The sequence below is a fragment of the Equus quagga genome, chromosome 4 (assembly GCF_021613505.1).
Source record: "Equus quagga isolate Etosha38 chromosome 4, UCLA_HA_Equagga_1.0, whole genome shotgun sequence".
Taxonomy (NCBI): domain Eukaryota; kingdom Metazoa; phylum Chordata; class Mammalia; order Perissodactyla; family Equidae; genus Equus; species Equus quagga.
Genome location: NC_060270.1, coordinates 22,150,446 through 22,174,471, shown reverse-complemented (window position 1 = coordinate 22,174,471; position 24,026 = coordinate 22,150,446). Strand labels below are relative to the sequence as shown.

Below are 24,026 nucleotides of genomic sequence, written 5' to 3'. Positions count from 1 at the left end.
TTGCCCTGTTCCTATCTTACACTCAGTCCTTTAAGGTCTGGCAGACACTGCTGAAGGCAGAGCCAGATTTCTCATGAAGCCATTGAAGCTTAAACTTCAGGGCCTTTCACTAGCACTGGTTCCAAGGCCCAGAAAGGACCCTAATGATGTGTTCACATGTTCATGTGTTTTTATTAAATCTGTGAAACTAAAAATTTTAACACAATCAAGTTAAAATTTCCTTCTCTTTCCACTCTAACTTTCCTCCAGTTAGGTGACACTGTAGTGGACAAGCATCTCAGGAATTTAGACAAGAAGAAATTGAGATGGAGTACATTAGCTTGGGTTTAGTGAGATATATTTAGGTGGTTCACAGACACTACCATGTCTAGGTTATTGCTAGCCTTCCAGGTACAGGAATGGTTCCCTGGAAAACTCCTGCTACTCTGATGCAACTCAGTATCATTTTGACATGAAAGCCTAGGGCTGGAGGTCATATTACAAAAGCATATTATGTCAACATTAGAAATATGTAGATAATATAGAACGAACGATTTGAAATTTGAAATGCATGGAGCCAAAAGCTAGTCTGTAGAAAATTCCTGCAAATCTTACAGGTCACACAAGAAACTTGATACAGGTTTTCTGAAATTTTGACAAAAAACATGAAAGTTCATATGACATTTACCAATGATAGATGATTGACAGGTGGTAAAGAGAGAAAAAGGAAGTGAGGAAATAAGACTGGCTGGACCAGGGACCTGGTGCTAGGAAGTAGCAGGAAATAAGATTAGAGAGGTAGAACAGGGCTCAGCTTATAGAGATCATTGATTTCTGAGACATAGAGCTTGAAACTGCTTCTATGGGTGAGTGAAAGACATCAGAGAACATGGGGCATGGAAATTAGGTGATGAAAACAATACCAGAGTAAGACCAGTGCAGAGGCAGTGAGTAAACGGTATCAGAAAAGAAGAAACTGAAGTGATAGAAGTCATTTAGGTAGTCTCATGGCACTAAAAATAGAAATGGGGAGAGTGGCAAGAAGAACTGGTTTGAGTGTAAAGAGAATGAATTTATTTTGAGGAATCTTTAGTTTAATGATGAGTTTAAATCTTGATCATAAGACATCTAATTTTTTGACAAAACAGAGCTACTCACTTAATGTGGCATAACTGATAATTACAGAATAATTTTTAGCTGGCAGCACAAAGCATTAAGTAGAAATAAAATACAATTTAAAATGAGTCTGTGAAAAACAAAGGGGTGGGAAATTTTTGGAGGTGATGGATGTGTTTATGGCATAGATTGTGGTCATGATTTCATGGATGTATACATTATCTCCAAACTCAAGTCATTTGCCTCGAATAGATACAGCTTTTTGTATGTCAATCATACCTCAATAAAGTAGCTTAAAAAAAATAAGTCTCAGCAAATGTCTCACAGAATTATTGTTGGAGAGTAAAATTCCAAGGGGTGAAAATGTGGAGGGGGAGAGGGGACAGAGAAGGGGGTAACTTTGCTAGTGGCAGAATTTTCATTTTTTTCCTCTGTGTTTTGATTTTTTACAAACATGAAATTTTTAAGAACCAGCACTTGAGAGACAAAAAGCATATCATGTCACAATTTTTGTGCTGAAAAAAAAATCCACTGATCTATAAAGTCTTTTCCAATTCCTTAACATAGTTTATATGATCCTCTAATCTTCCCCTGACTACTTTTCTAGCCTCATCTAGCACCATTCTATCTCTAGTCTTTAGCTATGCCACGTTCTTTTTACCTCTAGGTTTTATCATGCTGTCCTTAATTAGTCTTAAACATCAGTGCTGTGCACATCTCCCTCCCAAACCTGTCCACCTCCCACTTCAGATAGCTGCTTTGTTAGTGGGGTCTTCCCTGATCCCCCTCCCATGCTGCCACAGTACTCTTTACTTCTCTGTAAAGAGTTTGTAAATTATCTTTGTAAACTGTATTACAATTACAAATTATAATTGTAATTATCTGTTTACTTTTGTTCTTCTCTACAAATATCTGAGAACAAAAACCACTGGGTGTCCTGACCACCATTGTATCCCCAGTGTTTAATTCAGTAGTATGGGCTTGGTAAATGTTTGTTGAATGAATGGATGAATAAATTTCAAAATGGATTTTATTCAACTTTAAGGAAATTGCTAGACTCAGATGCATTTTCCGAGGCCAACTGATAAAAGGTTATTCGCCAATGTTTGGCAGGAAAAAAAAATGCATTCAAGCCTGAGAGCATGTAACCCACTTCAGCACTGCCAATGGAAGAGGGAAACACCTCCAATTCCAAACCTTTTTTAATGGCTCCCACAATCCGGAGCAGTCCCAATGGGGTAAGGGCTAGTGGAGCAGGGAGAGGATGGAGAGTAGATACTGGAAAGAGGGTGAATAGTGGGAGTCAAGAAGTGAGCTGCGAAGGAAGAAGGGTTGAGTTTTCTACTTTAAATTTGAATTGGCTTTCTGTCACCTCTATCTTTCCTTATGAAACTGCACCCTCCTTTTTCCTTTTTACTGCCATAAATTATGGCTTCCAGTTAGGCATTCCGTCTTTCCATGGTTACATATAAAACAGATCTGAACCCAACCTCATAGTTTTCTCCTTTATAGGTACCTCTTTTTTTTTTTTTTTTTTTAAAGATTTTATTTTTTCCTTTTTCTCCCCAAAGCTCCCCCGGTACATAGTTGTGTATTCTTCGTTGTGAGTTCTTCTAGTTGTGGCATGTGGGACGCTGCCTCAGTGTGGTCTGATGAGCAGTGCCATGTCCGCACCCAGGATTCGAACTAACGAAACACTGGGCCACCTGCAGCGGAGCGCGCGAACTTAACCACTCGGCCACGGGGCCAGCCCCGGTACCTCTTTTTTTTTTTAATCAGTAAACTTTATTTTTTTAGAGTAGTTTTAGGTTTACAGAAAATTGAGCAGATAGTACAGAGAGTTCCCAAAAGCTCCCTGTCCTTTCCTCTATTACTGACATCTTGTACCAGTGTGATACATTTGCTAAAATTGTGTCTCTCCCCACAAGTTCTTATATATGTTGAAGGCCTAAACTGTAGTACCTCAGAATGTGACCGCCTTTGAGACAGAGCCTTTAAAGAGGTGATTAAGTTAAAATGAGGCTGTTAGGGTGGGCCCTAATCCAAACTGACTGGTGTCTTTCTAAGAAGAGGAGGTTAGGACATAGAGGGAGACAGCAGAAGTGCATGCATACAGAGGGGCTGTCATGTGAGAACATGGCCAGAGGGCGGCCATCTGCAAGCCAAGTAGAGAGGCCTCAGAAGAAACCAGACCTGCCCAACCTTAATCTGGGACCTCTAGCCTCCAGCAGTGTGAGAAAATAAACTCCTGTTGTTTAAGCCACACACACACACACACACACAAAATACAATACACTTATCTGAATTTGCCACACTAGTAGAGAGCTGACTATTCCACCTAAAATAAGTAACAATCCATCTGTATGAATTTAGCATACCAATTAACAAAGAAAACACAACTCTAACTTACCAGGCCATATATATGTATTCTTTTAAAATAAAATCCTTTATCCTATATACTAATGAAGTTCTTTTTTTTCTTTTACTTAAAAACTATCTGAAAAACATTTCTAACTATATATAAGAAAGAGAGAGACAGAAAAAGTTAGAAGAACAAATTTTAAAATATTCAAAGGAATAACAGGAGGAATCACATTCATCCCTTCTTCAAAAGGAAAAAAAAGATAATTCAAGAAGGAAGAGAATACAACATATGCTTTAGCAATAATACGCATGACTTAGGTCAAATTCTCTAGGAACTAGGATAAAAGGAAAGATATTCTGTGGCATGCCTTGAAACAAGATGAGAAGATCATCAACGACTTTAGAAAGCTACCTCAAGTCAGACCACTTCTAGCTCAATCGTTCCGAATTCTTCAAGGATGATGTAAAACCACTCATAGACTCTGATCTGGCATGGAACTTTGGAGAAACGCTTCAATTCATTAAAAATAAAATTTTAACTTTTGCGTTAAGGTTTTCCTCAGTGCTTTTCAGAAACTTACTTCCCAAGGCATTGTTTAGGTTGGCAGTTCCACAGTTTACTACCTTAGAAATAGTTTTACTGTTTTACCCTGAGGGAAAGGTAAGTTGCAATATGACAAATGTTGGGATAGTATATGATTTATGAAATTCTCCTTATTTATCAAATAATTCCTATCACACAAAATATTTATAATCTTTGCTCCAGATTAGAGCAAATCAATGTTTTACAATATCTTATATCTAAATTTGAAAAAGTAGCAATGAAGGAATAAATAAAAACTCTTACCGCTTGGCAATACCATGACTGGCTCTGTAAATCTTTGTTCGTCTGCTGAAGGTAGGTTCAGGGAGATGATTAACACCATTCCCAGACTAGTTCCAACAAACAAACAAGGGGAGACGGTAGAGTCATTTTTCCGAGCAAAGGACTCCATGAAGTATAGTGCTGTAATTGCTTCTTTAGAATCTTTGTCAATACTGGAGATGCTAGAGCTTCTAGAACGATTATAGGAATTTTCTCTGCTTTCTATGGAAATGGAAAAACAAAAATTAACTGCTAGTGTGTTTCTAGAACAAGTCAGACTTAGTATGACTGAGGGGAAAGTAGAATTTGATTCTTTGTTAACTGATCTGGAAGGCAGCTTATCCAGTTCATCAATTTATTTTGAAGATGAAGAGACTGAAGTCCAGCAGTGTAAATCATAAACTTAGGCAGAGCTGGGATTAGAACTTGAGTCTCTGGAGTTTAAGTTTACCATGTTTTTCTCTCTACATTACCTCACAAGTTAGTTGAAATTCTCTACTCTGTAAAAAAATATTTAGTCTAAATAGTCAAGGTTACAAGAATTTCTGGTACCATTTCAATTATGCTTCCCTCCTATTTCTTAATTTTTGGAAGTATTCCTAACGATTTCTTGGCAATATCCTCTTACAACATTGTGGCTACTTTACCTGAAGGACCACAAATGTTCTGTGGTGAATACATTCACCCAACTAACACAATTTTGGTTTGCTATATCTGGAGTAATTACAATTGTAAAAACTGAACTATTTACCAAGGCTCAAGAACAAATGTTATCTCCCTGAACTGGCTTCAAGCTGCCAACCTTGAATCCAAATTTAGTCCTAACTTTGTCTAAGGCCAAATGAGGAGCTGTAGACAGTGCCACCCCATTGTAGTGGTAATCTTTCTGAGAGGGCTTCTGCTCACTTAAAGGAAACGAGATGGTTTCAGGTTCTCTTGCTTATCAACACAACACAGTGGTGCACGCTGCAGCAAGCATAAGCTCATCGTCTCGTTAAATGATAGTAGGAAGGCTGTATTGTTCTTATAATCCAGAGTACAAGTTCCTCATATTCTTCTTTCTACTGCCTTCACTCTCCTTTCTATCTTGATAGATACAAGTGTGATTCATTTTATTTAAAAACCTATAAGGTCCTCAGATTATTCTTTTTCCAGAAAACAAAATATAGTATTCCTAATTTTCCCCATTCTATCCCTCAGCAAGTTTATAAAAATAATTGTTTGTAATAGAATTTACAGATCAGAGGGAGCTTCGGTATAATCTATATGTTTTACAAATTTAGGGACAGAGACATCGAAGTTAAGTAATTGTCCCAGAGTCCAGAGGCAGAAAGGTCTAAAACTCAAAATTCCCAGCTCTCAGTCCATTGATTGAGTGCTTTCTTTTATAACTTTTATATTTTGCTTCTATTATAACATTCCTAGATAATATGTTTTCAAAATTTTTCCATTCACGGTTCATCAACATTCAAGGTTGCTACTCATAGACACTTGTGTGAGAGAGAATATCATTATCTGCATGTCCATGGACCAGACTTAGTAAGGCATAATATTAAAGAAACAAAAACTAAAAAATTCACTTAAAAAATTTTTGAAGAATAATATGGTCCACTACTATCACATTTTTTGAGGGGTAGTAAATGAAGAATTGCTTTATAGCATAGAATTACCATAGGAAATCTTCCTAAGATTATTTTTCTCTATCTCTTTCCCCAAATGTCTTTATCAGCAAGACAGTAGCAGCAGTTACAAGATTCTCTTTTTTCCCTTTCTAAAAATTTCTGGCCTTCTGGCTCTTGTACTTTACTCCCTGCCCTCGCATTCATTCCATAAATAAATAAATAATTCTTCCTTTTAAAAACAGATGACAATGAAGATTGTAAACTTTAGAATTTAATATCTTGCCTTTTTTGGGTCACATTCACTTGACAGTTGAGGAAATTAAGGTTGCAAGACATTAAATAACTATCTACAGATAGAGACACTAAGAGGTTTACCATTGAGATGGAAAGAAACATTCAATTATTACTGGGAGTGCAGAGAACAGATTAAGGCATAGGCCCTTTGTACCAATGAGCAGAGCCATTCTGAGATGAGGAAAGTGTAGTGGATGAGGAATGGATTTGGAATCATGGCCACAGCCTGACCAAGCTCTCAGTTGCTAATTGTCTAAGGTTGACTGTAGTTTTTCATATCTTTTACAGATAAGGGACCTCCATCCCTTGTCCTCCAGCTCCTATTGCCATTGTATATCAAATTTTAATTGTATCCACAGAAATTTGTATGTTTAACCTACCTTCTGTTGTAACTGGTAAAGAAATCTCCATGCAAGCAGCTGACTGTGCTTTTCGAAATGGTGGTCTTCCAGGACCCCAGCGATTTACTTTTGAAACATCAGCACTAGAAAGACGTTTTCCAGAACTGCAACTCTGAGAAGTTGGACTTGTGCAGTGTCCATTAACATGATCTGTACCAAGAGGAAGAAGGCAGCATAAATATCATAATTCAGTCTTAATATAAAGGAATCCAAGTGTGTACATTAATAAATGTAGAAGAGTGAGAATGCCTTTCTCTTTCAAAGCGTATTAAGATGGCTAAGTCCTTACTATTTTGTTAGTCACAATTTCAGTAGTTAGCCAAAAATTTCATATTTATTAAATATGATTCATTTTTTAGTTTGACTAGTTAACATAGGTTAAAATTTATTCTATGTCCCTATTATGTATTCTACTATCTAATGGCACTAAAAAATAGGTTATAGTTTTGGACTTTCTTTTGCATAATTTAACTATACCCCTATTTATGTAAGTTTTGGAAGTACTTCCAGTGCTTGGAGCTTAAAATACAGAATGGAAGCATCCCACTGTGCAGCTGAGCACAGTGCTAGAGAATACTGACCCTAGAGCTAGTTCCACCATTTACCAGTTGTACAAATTACTGAAGTCTTCAAGCTTTAGTTTCCTCTTCTGTAAACTGTGAATCTGATTGTCTACCTCATGGAGGTTTTTCTGACAATACACGTCACAGGCCAGAACACTTTCTGGGATGTGGTAAACTCTGAACAAAAATTATGATTGTCATTCTTGTTCCACAGTATTAAAACTGCTCATGTCTAAGACAACACAGACTTGTTTATTTAGAGCTTGTGAGTTTACTGGTTTGATGTAACTTAAAAGCTTGGAAATAATTGCATGGAAAACATGTCTTCTTTTTCTTAATGCTAACAAATAGTATTTGAAACAGTATCTCATAGTTCTGCAATATTCAGAATGCATTTTAAAGTGTGCTTCTTTGGTCATTCAAAGGACAATAGAATTAAATGGAGAAGAATCATGTTTAATATCCATGTTGGACAAGGGGAACTGGCAGTCAGTACCTACTCCGTTACAGCCTTTCTGTATTGTAAAGTTTGAAGCTTAAAATTGTACATTTCCTGTATTCCCTTGCGGCTAGTGCAAGGATGAGAATCAGGTTTCACCATTTGAATGCACTAGTGTGTTTTACTATTTTTAAAAAACGGGAGTTAACATGTATTGAATATTAAATGCCAGGCACTTTATACATATGACTCATTTAATCTTCACAACAACCTTGCAAGGTAGGTGCTTTATTATCCTGATTTTGCAGATGAGGAAACTGCAGCTCAGAAAAAAGGGTTTAGAAAATTGTCTAATATTACATAAGTAGCATTCATGGAGGCAGGATTCTAATCCAGATTTTCTCACTTATAAATAGCCTTATAAATTGGATGGCAACAGCTGGCACTAACAAGGACTTAGCGTGAATAAGAAAATGGCAATGACTTTGGGGGTACAAATTGCAAAAATAACCCCCATCTGGGTACATCGTTTAGGAAAAGTTGCCCCTTCCACAGATGTGTTGCCTTGTTCTAGGGCTCACTGCTGGTCCAGAGGAATGTGGGGTGGATTCCAGCCCTCTTCACACCCTCTTAGTTAGGTCCAGAACCTGGGAAGAGTAAAATTTGTTCCCTTAGCCAGGACTCTTTTGGTGGCTGTTTCATGTGAATACTGTTTCATTGCAGCTTATAACAGAGAATTATCAGTTATTAGATTACTCAGCATGCTGGATGCTGGTCTTCACCCCCCCATCACCCCTCCACCCCCTAGCTGCTCCAGGAGCCAATTTTCCCCAGCTTCTCATGTTTTACTCATGAGGTCTGGCTGATGTTATCCTACATGAGCAACCTGGAGTTTTTGACCATATTCTTCTGTTTTCAATAGGGCTGGTTAACTTAAAGGATTTATTTTTGTAATTAAATTCTTTAAATATATGAAAGTGAATTTGCTTTTTAAAAAACTTTTTTTTTACTGTGCTAAATATTCAAGATAGAAATGAATCGATACAAAACATTTAGAAAGAAATTTGGTCAAGGCCCAGACATAGTCATTCTGGAAATTTATGACAGAGAAATAATGCTAAATCACAAAAGAAAAACCAAAACCTCTATTGATAAAACCATTCACTGTAGTTTTAGTTATAAAAATTGGAAACCAGCTATCTTTTACAATTGAGCATAAAGTTTTAGGTAAATTGCGGTATATATCATATAATAGAGTATTATAACCTTTAAAAATGTTTCTGAAATGCTGGCTGACACTTATAAAATACTCATGAAATTATGTGCTTTGGTTAGCTTGTTGCATAAAAAAACACTCCAAATGTTAATGATGTAAACTAGGGCCAGAACTTAGGCTGAGGCAAGGTGGGGATATCATATCCACGATGTCTGGGACATTGGTTGGAAATTCTTGCACGACTGGAGGCTTGGAATCCTTTGGAGGCCTCTTTACTCACAGGCCTGGGCTAGCATGACGCAGAGACTGGGCTCAATCTGGACTGTCAATGGGGGCCTCTTCAGGAGGCTTGGGCTTCCTCACAGCATGGTGACCTCTTTTACATAGTGGCTCATGGCTTCAAAAAGCCTGGCAAATGATTTTCAAAATGGGATGAAAGCCATATTTCTGTTGCTTTCTAGTGTTATTGCAATGGAGACTTCATTTTGTTTTGAAAGCAACATTCCAGTGTCCAGTCACAAGCTTTTTGTATGTCAAGGGGCAGTTGTAGTAGATTCCTGATCTTACAACAATATGCTCTCCAGTTCAGCAATTGATTGGCAGTAGTCTTCTGATTCTCTGTTTCTAACAGTAGCAAATGTGTCTGCTCCCTGGGTGTGCCTGTTTGGTGGCCTTACTCTGAAAATACCTGTAGGCCAAGCTTAAAGTTTACTTCTCCAATCTTTCAATGATTTAATAAGCACCTAATTTCTTGTATTAAATCACTTTCTGCATAACATAACTAGGAAGGTTTCTGCTTGCTACAACTGTGCTTTTATTACAAAGGTGCTTTAGCCCAGTTGTAGAGCTCTATGTCATGTAGAGAAAATTCAATATTCTAAAAAATTCAACCTTATAACAATAAATAAATTAAAGCAAAAGGGAAATTATTTTTTATTTTACAGAAAGATTCCCAAATTTTAAAAAATACAAGTTTCTTTAAATTAGCTGATTCTCTTATGCCTTTAAATCAAAATTTGATTTAGTGTATTTATTATATAAAGTAAGGTACAATAGTGATTTACTGAAAAATAGCTTATTGAATCCAATTGAAATTATTTTTAACATAGTCCTTGCCAAAGCTTTATAGAAGAATGTAAATGAAGATTTAATTTAATACTTGGTAAACTAATCTTGTTATGCAAACTTTTAAATACACCATACAATTCCTAGAAAATGAAAATTAGTGTTATGCTTATGCCACAGAGGGTGATTCTATGCTGAAATAAATGTTGAACATAATACTAAGTTAAAATAAGCATTTGGATTGTAAAAAGTTGAAAATAAATGAAATAAAAAGACTTTGCACTTAACCATATAAAAATACAACCAATATCAAACAATTGGTCAAAATGTTTGAAAGCCCACATTACCTTACCCTACTTTTATAGTTAAGAGATAACTCTTCTTCCCTCTCTCCCTTCTTAATCATTGTTTATAATCCTGGTTGGAGGGCAAGTTGGTTTGTTGATTGACTTAATGTTGGTTGTTTGCTTGATTAATTTGTTTAAGCAGGAAAAGTATTTATTAAAGGATATTAGGGGGGTTTGCCCCGTGGCTGAGTGGTTAAGTTTGCATGCTCTGCTTTGGCGGTCCAGGGTTTGCCGGTTCAGATCCTGGGTGTGGACCTACACACTGCTCATCAAGCCATGCTGTGGTGGCATCCCACACAGAAGGACTGGAATGACTTACAACTGGGATATACAACCATGTACTGGGGCTTTGGGGAGAGAAAAAAAAGAGGAAGATTGGCAACAGATGTTAGCTCAGGGCCAATATTCCTCACCAAAAAATAAAAAATTTAAAAAAGAGATATTAGGCAGCTCAAAATCTCAGGGAGTATCTGTGAGAACTCAGAAGCTTTGCAGCCAGAACAATGCCCAACCACACCAAGTTGAGTTTTGTTTTAGTTAAGACACTATGTCAGTGGCTCAGCATTGATGACACTGGGGCCTAGATGCTAGCAGCTGTGCTACACTGCTGGCCTGGTACAGCAGGACATCTTTGCCATCATACTCACCAAAACTGAGGTTTACAAAATTTTTAGTTTGTTTTTATTTCAGTGTTTTTGAATGTCAAACAAAGAATAAGCTATTTCATCTTTCTCTACTTTTTTGCTCACAATTTTGAGGTTTTTAAGCTCTCATTTTTTTGGGCACTTTTCTGAAGAATTTTAAGCTGAAGACCCAGAGGGACTGAGTCATAGACTTCCCCTTGAAGTCAGCTTAATATTTATTCCCAGTTTTAATTTGATTCTTTTATAGAAAAGTTTTCAAAGCTAAAATACTGTAAATGAGTGCAGGTTTAAAACTCTTGTTTAATGTTGAGTCTCTGAAATCCAAAGTTTCAAAGAATTTCTGCCTATTTCTCAATAATTACCCCGGTCTGTTTTTTCAAGTTTAATTTCTACTTCATTTAAGTGAATGTTTAAAAACTATTTGGGACCAAACTTGCAGTGTCTGGGAAAATAATCTCTTGCTGAAAACACTGCCATAGGCTTTGTCACTGATGAGTAGAATGTTTTAAATTGGAATAATAATTATTTATTTTTAAAATTTCGGCTTCATTGCGGTATAATTGACATAAACTTGTAAGATATTTAAAGTGTACATCGTGGTGCTTTGATAGACGTGTTTTCTTCTCTTTCTCTCTTCCTCTCCCTTCAGGGTCGCTGTGATGCGAGTATTGCTCCACTTGATGTTGTCTCTTAAGTCCCTTCAGTTATCTTCACCATTTTTCAGTCTTTTTTCTTTTTGCTTCTCTGACCACATGAAATGTACTGCTTTGTCTTCAAGCTTGCTGATCCTTTCTTCTGCTTCACCTGGTCTGCTGTTGAACCTCTCTATTAAATTTTTCTGTGCAGTTATTGTATTCTTCAGGTCTGTGATTTTTGTTTGCTACCTTCTCATATTTTCTATTTCTCTGTTTAAATTCTTATTTGTTCATACATTTTTCTCCTGACCTCAGTGAGCATCTTTATTACTATTATTTTGTATTTATTTATTTATTTTGAGGAAGATTAGCCCTGAGCCAATTGCTGCCAATCCTCCTCTTTTCACTGAGGAAGACTGGCCCTGAGCTAACATCCATGCCCATCTTCCTCCACTTTTTATATGTGGCACGCCTACCACAGCATGTTGTGGCAAGTCACTGGTGCCATGTCTGCATCTGGGATCAGAACCGGCAAACCCCGGGCCACCGAAGCGGAACATGTGCACTTAATCGCTGAAACACTGGGCTGGCCCCTATTACTATTATTTTGAACTCTTTATCAGGTAATGCACTTATCTCTGTTTCATTAAGGTCCATTTCTTGAGTTTTATCTTGTTATTTTATTTAGAATATATCCCTCTGTTTCTTCATTGTCCTTGACTCTCTGTGTTGGTTTCTACACAATAGATAAAACAGCCACCTCTCAGTCTTGATGGAGTGGTCTTGTGTAGGAAATGAACCCTATCACTCAGCCTGGCCCAAGCTCTTGTTGGTCTCTTGAACTTGTGCAATTGTCCAAGCCACCTTTTCTGTTCTTAGTGTCTCCTAGTAATTGAGGGTGTGCCAATACCCATTTCCATGTGGGTATTTTCTTGTTTGTCCAATGTATGGGAGTCACTCAGCTGGTTTCTGGTTTCCTTTAAGAGGGAATTGCTCCTCACATAGCTGTAATTTGGTGTGTCCACAGGTGGAGGTGAGGTCAGGAGCCTCCTAGGTTGCCATCTTGGACCAGAACTCAAAATAACAATAAATTATAATATTAAAATGCCATTATATCCGGATTCATCCTGAAGAAGTAAACTGACACCTTGCCCTAAGCCATATCAGTAAATTCTCACATCAAGTTCTACATTAAGAAGCAGGAGAGAGAGAGAAAAAAAGCACGGTGCATCCTGAGATAAAGTGAAAAGAAAGAAGTTGATCTAACTATAGTCTTTAAAGAGATGAAATCTTGAGTTGCTAAATTACTCATTTCTCAACAAAAACGTTTTTATCCCTGATATTTGCATACTGATATCTAGAGATATAATAATCAGGTGGGTAAAATGGTACCCCCCCCCTACCCAGTATGAACAACTTTACCGTAACCTTGAAAAAGCTTGTGGGTTTTCTGTTTGAAACACCTATTGTATTTTACATTCAGTGAGCCAGTCTTCAAAATCTGAACCTCTTTGTAAAACTCATGCAAGTTAATAATCACTTTTTCTTAATGCTCCTGTGTCTGAATCTTCTTTCCATAATGAACTGTGCATACAGTATATGCTTTCTAAGTGATATATGAAAACCTATAATAAATAATTAGAAACTAATCCTTTGAGAGGAAAAATCTCCTAATATAGGGGCTGGCCCAGTGGCGTAGTGGTTAAGTATGCATGTTCCGCTTAGGCGGCCCAAGGTTCACCAGTTTAAATCCCAGATGCAGACATGGCACCACTTGGCACACCATGCTGTGGTAGGCGTCCCACATTATAAAGTAGAGAAAGATGGGCATGGATGTTAGCTCAGGACCAGTCTTCCTCAGCAAAAAGAGGAGGATTGGCAGCAGATGTTAGCTCAGGACCAATCTTCCTCAGCAAAAAGAGGAGGATTAGCAGCAAATGTCAGCTCAGAGCTAATCTTCCTGAAAAAAAAAATCTCCTAATATATTGTGTTAAAATTATTTGGTTAAGGGGCTGGCCCCGTGGCCGAGTGGTTAAGTTCGCGCGCTCCGCTGCAGGCGGCCAGTGTTTCGTTGGTTCGAATCCTGGGCGCGGACATGGCACTGCTCATCAAACCACGCTGAGGCAGCGTCCCACATGCCACAACTAGAAGGATCCACAACTAAAATATACAACTATGTACGGGGGGGCTTTGGGGGAAAAAAAAGAAAAAAAAAATAAAATCTTAAAAAAAAAAAAAAAAAAAAATTATTTGGTTAAGAAGGCTAAGGCTGATTTTTATATTATGTAATGTTATGCTTTAACAGTGTTGATATATAATTGACATACAATAAATAGCACATATTTAAAACTGACTACCACTAATCTGTTCTTAATCATCACAGTAAAAACAATGAATATATCCATCAGTTGAGATTCTGCCATGTTGTTGTATGTATCAAGAGCTCATTTCTTTTTATTGCTGAGGAGTATTCTATTGTGTGGATTTGCGAAAATTTGTTTATTCACTCTTTGATTAATATTTGGGGGTGTTTCCAGTCATCAATTATCTTTTAAAGAGATTTAAAACTAAGTTGTCTACAAGAAACCCAATTTAAGTATAAATGCATATATAGGTTAAAGGGATGGAGAAAGATATACTATGCTAACATGAATCAAAAATTAATAATTTTATATATCTATATCTTCAGTTGCTCCAGGATGGTGGAGAACATGGTAAGACCAGTGAATCCCATAAGCACTGGCCCATTGCCACACTTCATTTGCTATGAAATGAGTTCCTTGATGAAAAGCAATGCTCTGTAGAATACCATGAAGGTAGATAAGGCATTCTGTAAATCCACTGATGGTAGTTTGGGCAGAGGCATCCCTTGGTTTCTGCTGATGTCATAGTGAGCACTCAGCATTGGCTGTAGCTAGGTCAGCCTTGGTAACTGGAAGTCCACGTTGCTGAGCTCATGCATAATCTCCATCCCTGCCACTATGGCTACTTTGTCCATGAGTTCATTAGGTGATGACAGAGGTGGCTGGGAAAGAAGCTGACTGTTATCTACAGAACAGGTCATGCTATCCACTTGATTGTTAAAATTCTCCTCTGCTGAGGTCACCCTTTGGTGAGCATTCACATGGGACAAAAACTTTCCTATATACTAGCAATGGAATTTGAAATTAAAAACAATAACATTTACATTATTACTCAACAATGAAATACTGAGGTATAAATCTAACAAAGTACGTATAAGATCTAGATGAGGAAAACTACAAAACTACAAAAAATTTTCTTTACTGATGCAAGAAACTGAAGCACACATGGAGTGATATTCCATATTGATGGATAGGACTTGATATTGTTGAGATGTGAGTTCCTCCCAACTTGATCTATAGATTCAAGACAATCCCAATCAAAATTCCACCAGGTTATTTTGTGTATATTGACAAACTGATTATATAGTTTATATAGAGACGCAAAAGGCCCAGAATAATCAACACAATATTGAAGGAGAAGAACAAAGTGAGAGGACTAATGCTACCCGACTTCAAGAATTACTGTAAAGATAAAGCAATGTAAACAGTGTGGTATTGGTAAAAAATAATAGACAAACAGATCAATGGAACAGAATAGAGAAGCCAGAAGGAGGATCCAGGATGGTGGCGTAGGAAGACCCTGAACTCACCTCCTCCCATGGATACACCAAATCTGCAACTACATTTAGAGCAAGTCCTCCTGAAGAAGTGAGGACTGAATGAACAGCTGCTGCACAACAAATAGAGGGACCACATAGATACCAGTAAGAGAGAAGAGACACGGTATCAATAGGAGCCCCACCCCCGATGCAGTGACCTGCAGCAGAGAGGGATATCATGGAGGGGCCACATGCAGTCTTGCCCACCCTAGGTATAGCAAAAAAACAGTGGTTTAAAGCCCACCTAGACCATATATGAAGAAAATCCATTTACAAACCCCGAGCATTTGCCAAACAGATGGGAAACTGCTGGAACTCACCCTGGGTTTGGCGGCACCAGTGAGTGCCATTTTTTGCATTTCCCCTAAACCTTGATAGCGTGGAAAGGAGCATGGTCCAGGTACTCTAGCCAACCTGCCAAGGCTGCCCTAGCCTGCCCTGGGCCCCTTGCCCACACAAGCTCTAGCCATCCCCGCAAGATAGCCCCAGTGCAGTGTGCCCCAGGCCCCACCACCCACACTGACACCAGCTCCAGCCATCCTATTGGGGTGGCTGTGGCATGGTATACCCCGGGACCTCCAGACCCACACCTGCACCAGCTCCAGCCACCGCACTGGGGCTTCCCCAGTGCAGCATGCCCCAGGACCCCCTGGCCTGTGCCTGTTCCAGCCCCAGCTGTTGTGCTGGGGTGGCCCTGGTGCAACACATCTTGGGATCCCCCTGACCTTTGCCTGCTCCAGTTCCAACTGGCCTGCCAAAGCAGCCTTGCACATGCAGTCTACACGTGGGACACTCCTATATAAGGCCACTCCTTCAAGGCCAAGAGAAGTAGCTGTTTTACCTAATTCATAGAAACAAACACAGAAAGTCAAACAAAATATAGAAAGGAATATATCCTAAATGAAATAACAAGATACTCCTCCAAAACCCTAATGAAATGGAGATAAGTAAGTTACCTCATAAAGAGTTAAAAGTAATGGTCATAAAGATGCTCACCAAACTCAGGAGAAGAATGGAGGAACGCAGAATTTCAACAAAGTTAGAAAATAGAAGAAAGAACCAATCAGAGCTGAAGAACACAATAAATGCAATGAAAAATACACTAGAGGGAATCAACAGCAGATTAGATGATGCAGAAGAATGGATCAGTGATCTGGAAGATAGAATAGTGGAAATCACCCAATCAGAAGGGCAAAAAAGAAAAAAAAAGAATTAAAAAAATAAAGGTGGTTTAAGGGATCTCCAGGACAACATTAAGCATAATACCATTCATATTATAGGAGTCCCAGAACGCAAAGAGAGAAAGAAAGGGGCAGAAAACTTATTTGAAGAAATAATGACTGAAAACTTCCCTAACCTGGGGAAGGAAACAGACATCCATCTCCAGCAATCATAGAGTGTCCCCAAAAGATGAAACTAAAGAGATCCACCTCAAGACATATTATAATTAAAATGGAAAAAGTTAAAGATGAAGAGAGAATCTTAAAGACAGCAAGATAAAAACAGCTAGTCACATACAAGGGAAACCCCATAAGACTATGAGCTGATTTTTCAGTAGAACCTTTGCAGATCAGAAGGGAGTGGTAGGAGATATGTAAAGTGCTTAAAGGCAAAAACTTACAACCAAGACTACTCTACCTGGCAAGGCTATCATTCAGAATTCAAGGAGAGACAAAGAGTGTCCAAGACAAGCAAAAACTAAAAAGGCTCATTACAACTAAACTGGCCTTATAATAAATGTTAAAGTGTCATCTTTAAGTGGAAAAGAAAAGGCCATAACTAAAAATAAAAAAAATGTGAAAGAAAAAATCTCACCAGTAAAGGCAAATATATAGTAAAGGCAGCAAATAAGCCACTTAAAAAGCTATATGAAAGTTGAAAGACAAAAGTAGCAAAATCAACTATAACTACAATAAGTAGTTAAAGGATATACAAAAATAAAAAGATGCAAAATACGACATCAAGAACAAAATGTGGGAGAGAGTAAAAATGTGTTTTCAAAATGCACTTGAACTTAAGCAAGTATCAGCTTAAAATATCCTGCTATATATATATATAAGTCAATATAGATGAATCTCAGGGTAACTACAAACCAAAAACCTACAATAGACACACAAAAACATAAAGAGAAAGGAATCCAAACATAACACTAAAGAAACCATCAAACCACAATGGAAGAGACCAAGAGAAAAGGAAAGGAACAGAGAACTACAAACCCCCCAGAAAACAACAAAGAAAATGGCAAAAAGTACATACCTATTAATAGTTACCTTAAATGTAAATGGACTAAATGCTTCAATAAAAAGACATACAGTGGCTGAATGGATGAAAAACAAGACCCATCTATATGCTGCCTACAAGAGGCTCACTCCAGATCTAAAGACACACAAAGACTAAAAGTGAAGGGATGGAAAAAGATATTCCATAAAAACAGAAATGAAAAGAGCTGGGGTAGACTAAACTACATGCTCCTAAACAACCCATGGATCAACAAAGAAATCAAAAAATACTTTCAGACACATGAAAATGGAAACACAACTTTTCAAACTCTATGGGACACAGCAAAAGCAGTTCTAAAAGGGAAGTTCATAGTGATACAGGTCTACCTTAAGAAACATAAAAAATCTCAAACACCTTAACTTTAAACCTAAAGGAACTAGAAAAAGGACAAAGCCCAAAGTCAGTAGAAGGGAGGAAATAATAAAGATCAGAGTGGAAATAAATGAAATAGAGACCAAAAAAAAAAAAAAACAATAGAAAAGATCAATGAAACTAAAAGCTGGTTCTTTAAAAAGATAAACAAAATGGAAAAACCTTTAGCCAGACTCATCAAGAAAAAGAGAGAGGGCTCAAATAAGTAAAATCAGAAATGAAAGAGGAGAAGTTACAATTGACACCAAAGAAATACAAGGGACCCTAAGAGACTACTATAAACAATTATACACCAACAAATTGGAAAACCTCGAAGAAATGGATACATTGCTAGATACACACAATCTTCCAGACTGAATCATAAAGAAATAGAAAATCTGAATAGACCCATTATAAGCAATGAAATTAATCAGTAATAAGAAAAACTCCCCCAAAACACAGTCCAGGAGCAGACAGCTTCATAGGTGAATTCTACCAAACATTTAAAGGAGAGTTAATACCTATCCTTCTCAAGTTATTCCAAAAAATTGAAGAGGAAGGAATGCTTTCCAATTCATTCTACAAGGCCAGCATTACCCTGACACCAAAACCAAAGACACCACAAAAAAAAGAAAATTACAGGCCAATATCCCTGATGAACATACATGCATATCCTCAATAAAGTATTAGCAAGCTGAATTCAACAATATATTAAAATATATTAAAAGGATCATTTGCCACAAGCAAGTGAGATTTATTCCAGGAATGCAAGGATGGTTCAACATCCACAAATCAATAAATGTGATTCACCACATTAACAAAACAAAGGATAAAAATCACATGGTCATCTCAATAAATGCAGAATCGTATTTGAGAAAATTCAACATACATTTATAATAAAAACTCTCAACAAAGTGGCTATAAAAGGAACATACTTCAACATAATAAAGGCCATATATGACAAACCCACAGCTAACATCATACTCAATGATGAAAAGCTGAAAGCTTTTCCTCTAAAATCAGCAACAAGACAAGGATGCCCACTCTTGCTACTCTTATTCAACATAGAATTGGAAGTCCTAGCCAGAGCAATTAGGCAAGAAAAAGAAATAAAAGGCATCCAAGTTGAAAAGGAAGAAGTAAAACTGTCATTATTTGCAGATGACATAATACTATCTATAGAAAATCCTAAAGACTCCACCAAAAAACTATTAGAATAACTGAATTCAGTAAGGTTGCAGAATACAAAATATACAGAAACTGGTTACATTCCTATACACTAATAAAGAGCCATCAGAAAGAGAAATTAAGAAAATAATCACCTCTACAATTGCAGTAAAAAGAATAAAATACCTAGAAATAAATTTAACCAAGGAGGTTAAAGACCTGTACTCTAAGAACTATAAGACATTGACGAAATTGAAGGCAACACAAATAAATGGGAAGAAATACCATGCTCATGGATTGGAAGAATTAATATTGTTAAAATGTGCATACTACCCAATGCAATCTACAGATTCAATGCAATCTCTATCAAAATACAAGTGGCATTTTTTCACAGAACTAGAACAAAGAATTCTAAAATTTGTATGGAATCACAAAAGACCCTAAATAACCAAAGAAATCTTGAAAAAGAACAAAGATGGAGGTATCATCCTTCTTGATTTCAAGCTATACTACAAACCTAGAGCAATCAAAACAGTATGGTACTGGCATGAAAATAGACACATAGATCAATAGAATAGAATAGAGAGCCCAGAAATAAACCCATGCATATATGGTCAATTAATTTATGACAAAGGAGGGGAGAATATACAATGGGGGAAAATACAGTCTCTTCAATAAATTGTGTTGGGAAAACTGGACAGCTACATGCAAAAGAATGAAACCAGACCACTCTCTTATACCATATACAAAAATAAATTCAAAATGGGTTAAAGCCATAAAAGTCCTAGAAGAAAACATAGGCATTCAGCTCTTTGACATCGATCTTAGCAATATTTTTTTGCACCAGTCTCCTCAGGCAAGGGCAACAAAAGCAAAAATTAACAAATGAGATTACATCAAGTTAAAAAGCTTTTTCACAGCCAAGGAAACCATCAACAAAAAGAAAAGGCAACCGACTGAACGAGAGAAGATTTTCGCAAATCATACATCCGATAAGGGGTTAATATCCAAAATATACAAAGAAATTTCACAGCTCAATATCAAAAAAAAAAAAAGCAAACAACTGGATTAAAAAACGGGTAGAGGAACTGAACAGACATTTTTTCCAAAGAAAACATACAGATGGACAACAGGCACATGAAAAGATGCTCAATGTTACTAATCATAAGAGAAATGCAAATTAAAACCACAATGAGATATCACCTAGCGCCTGTCAGAAAGGCTATTACCAATAAAGACAAAAAATAACAAGGATGTGGAGAAAAGGGAACCCTGTCACACTGTTAGTGGGAATGTAAATTGGTGCAGCCACTATGGAAAACAGTATGGAGGTCCCTAAGAATTTTTAAAATAGGACTACCAGACGATCCATCATTTTCACTTCTTGATATTTATCAAAGAAAATGAAGACACTAATTTGAAAAGATACATGCACACCTATATTCATTGCAGCACTATTTACAGTAGCTAAGATATGGGAGCAAACTAAGTGTCCATTGATAGAAGAATGGATAAATAAGATGTCACACACATACACACAAACACAGTGGAATATTACTCAGCCATAAAAAAGAATGAAGTCTTGCCATTTGTGAAAACATGGATGGACCTAGAGGGTATTATCCCAAGAGAAATAAGTCAGACAGGGAAAGAAAAATACCATATGATTTCATTTATAAGTGGAACCTAAAAAACAAAACAAACAAACAAAACAAAACAGAAACAGACTCATAGATACAGGAAACAAAGTGGTGGTTACCAGAGTGGGGAGGGGTTAGGGGTTGGGCAGAATAGGTGAAGGGGATTAAGAGGTACAAACTTCCAGTTATAAAATAAATAAGTCATGGGAATATAATATTCAGCATAGGGAATACAGTCAATAATATTTTATTAACTTTGTATAGTGACAGATGGCAACTAGACTTATCATGGTGATTGGTTAACGTATATAAATATTGAACCAGTTTGATGTACACTTGAAATAGGATATTGTATGTCAATTACACTTCAATACAAAAAAATAGCCCAGAAATACATCCACATGAATATAGTCAACTTATATTTGACAAAGGAGCAAAGGCAATACAATGGAGCAAAGACATTCTTCTCATCAAATGGTGCTAGAACAACTGGATATGTACATGAAAAAAAAAGGATATATACATCCTTTACATCTTCACAAAAATTAATTCAAAATGGACCATAGACCTAAATGTAAAACACACAACTGTAAAACTACTAGAAGAAAACAGGAGAAAATCTAGATGAACCTGGGTTTGGCAATTACCTTTTTAGATACAATACCATAGGCACAATCCATGAAAGAAAAAATTGATAAGTTGGACTTCATTAAAATTACAAAATTCTGCTCTGTGAAAGACACTACCAAGAGAATGAGAAGACAAGCCATGGACTGGGAGAAAATAGTTACAGAAGAAATATCTGATAAAGGATTGTTATCCAAAATACACAAAGAACTCTTGAAACTCAACAATAAGAAAAAATCTGACTGAAAAAATGGGCAAAAGATCTGAACAGATACCACATCAAAGAAGATAGACAGATGGTAAATAAGTACATGAAAATATTTAAAATCGCAAATTAAAACCACAGTGAGAAACTACTTCACACCTATCAGAAGGGCGAAAATCCAAAACACTGTCAACACCAAATGCTAGCGAGGATGTGGAACAATAGGAATTCTCATTCGTTGATGTGGGAACACAAAATTTTACATACACTTTGGAAGACAGTTTGTCAGTTTCTTAAAAAACTAAATATACTCTTACCATATGATTCAGCAATTGTGCTCCATGGCATTTACTCAAAGGGGTTGAAAACTTATGTCCACATAAAAACCTGCACGTGAATGTTTATAGCAGCTTTATTCATTAATTGCCAAAACCTGGAAGCAACAAGATGTCCTTCAGTAGGTGAATGGATAAATAAACTACGGTACATCCTGACAACGGAATATTATCAGTGCTAAAAAAGAAATGAGCTAGAAAGCCATGAAAAAGATATAGAGGGACCTTAAATACATATTAGTAAATGAAAGAAGTCAATCTGAAAAGGCTACATACTGTATTATTCCAACTGTATGACATTCTGGAAAAGGCAAACTATGAAGACAGTAAACAAGATCAGTGGTTGCCAGGGGTTAAGGGAGGGGGGGCAAAGAATAGGTTGACACAGACTATTTTTAGAGCAGTAAAACTAGTCTGTATTATACCATAATGATGGATTCTTGTCATTTTACATATGTCAGAACACCAAGCATGAGCCCTAATGTAAACTATGGATTTGGGGTGATGATGTATTAATATAGGTTCATCAATTGTAACAAATGCACTACTCTGGTGGAGGATATTAATAGTGGGGGAGGCTGTGCATGTGTTGGGACAGGGGAATATGGAAACTCTCTATACTTTCCACTTAGTTTTTCTGTAAACCTAAAATTGCTTTAAAACATAAAGTATATTAAAAATATATTATTTTAAAAACTGTACAGGGAGGTTCCATGTACTCATCACCCATTTCCACCATCACTAATATCTTGCATAACTATAGTTCAATATCAAAACTAAGATGACATTGGTACAATTCATAGGACGTACTCAGATTTTCAGTTCGAGATGCACTTAATTGTACATTTGTGTGTATGTGTGTATAGTTCTACACAATTTTGTCACATGTGTAGATTTGGGTAACTACCACTATAATCAAGATTCAGAACTATTCCATCACCACAAACATCTCCTTTGTTAATTCCTTTATAGCCATGCTACTCCTTCCTCATCTATTCCTAACTTTTGGTAAACACTAATCAGTTCTCCATCTCCCTAATTTTATTTCAAGATTGCTATATAAATAGATTCATACAATATTTAACCTTTTAAGATCAGCTTCTTTTCACTCAGCACAATTTTCTTGAGATTCATACAAATTGTGTATATCAATAGTTTGTTCTTTTTAATTGCTGAATAGTATTCCACAGTATGAGGTACCACTCATACTGTTTTTCACCCATTGTAGGATATTTGGGTTGTTTCTAGTTTTTGGCTATTACAATTAAAGCTGCTATGAACTCTGTGTACAGATTTTTGAGTGAAGATTGGTTTTCATTCTCTAGAATAAGTACCAAGGAGTGAGATTGTTAGATAATATGGTAACTGCACTTTAACTTTATAAGAAAATGCCAATCTATTTTCTATAGTGTTTGTACCATTTTGCACTTCCAACACAGTATGAGAGTTCCAGTTGATCTGTGTTACCCTCACCATCACCTATTTTTATTATTATAAATTTATTGGAGGAAAATTAGCCCTGAGCTAACATCTGCTGTCAATCCTCTTGTTTTTGGTGAGGAAGATTGGCCCTGAACTAACATCTGTGCCCATCTTCCTCTATCTTATGTGGGATGCTTGCCACAGTATGGCTTGACAAGTGGTGTATAGGTCTGCACCCGGGATCTGAACCAGTGAACCCTGGGCCGCCAAAGTAGAACATGCAAACTTAACTGCCACTGGGCCGGCCCCTATTATTTTTAATTTTAGTTATTCTAATGGGTATTTAGTGGTATCCCATTGTTTTAATTTGCATTCCTAGTGGCTAATGATGTTAAATATCTTTTCATGTGCTTATTTTCCATCTGTATATCCTCTTTAGTGAAGAGTCTGTTCAAGTACTTTGCCCATTTTTTAAAATACAAGTTTATTTTGGAATAGTTTTAGATTGAGAGGAAAGTTGCAAAGATAATACGTAAATTTCTCATATTCTCCTCTCCAAGTTTTACCTTAGTACATTACTATTAACTAAATTCTAGACTTTATTTGTATTTCACCAGTTTTAAAAAATTTTTTTATTGAGGTGAAATTCAAGTAATATAAAATTAACCATTTAAAAATGTACAATTCAGTGGGATTTAGTATATCACAATCTTGTGCAACCACCACCACTATATAGTTCTGAAATATTTCATCACCACAAAAAATAG

At 36.7% G+C, this 24,026-nt stretch overlaps 1 protein-coding gene across 1 annotated transcript in view; it reads right to left on the bottom strand.

Annotated features, from left to right (window-relative positions):
• STXBP5L (syntaxin binding protein 5L) overlaps positions 1–24,026 on the bottom strand; it is a 352,935-nt gene that overhangs the window by 20,416 nt on the left and 308,493 nt on the right. Inside the window, exons 21-22 of the mRNA XM_046659436.1 lie at positions 6,621–6,791; positions 4,307–4,546 (exon numbers count right to left, since the gene is read on the bottom strand). Coding sequence (XP_046515392.1) covers positions 4,307–4,546; positions 6,621–6,791 — 411 coding nt within the window. The remainder of the gene's footprint in view (positions 1–4,306; positions 4,547–6,620; positions 6,792–24,026) is intronic.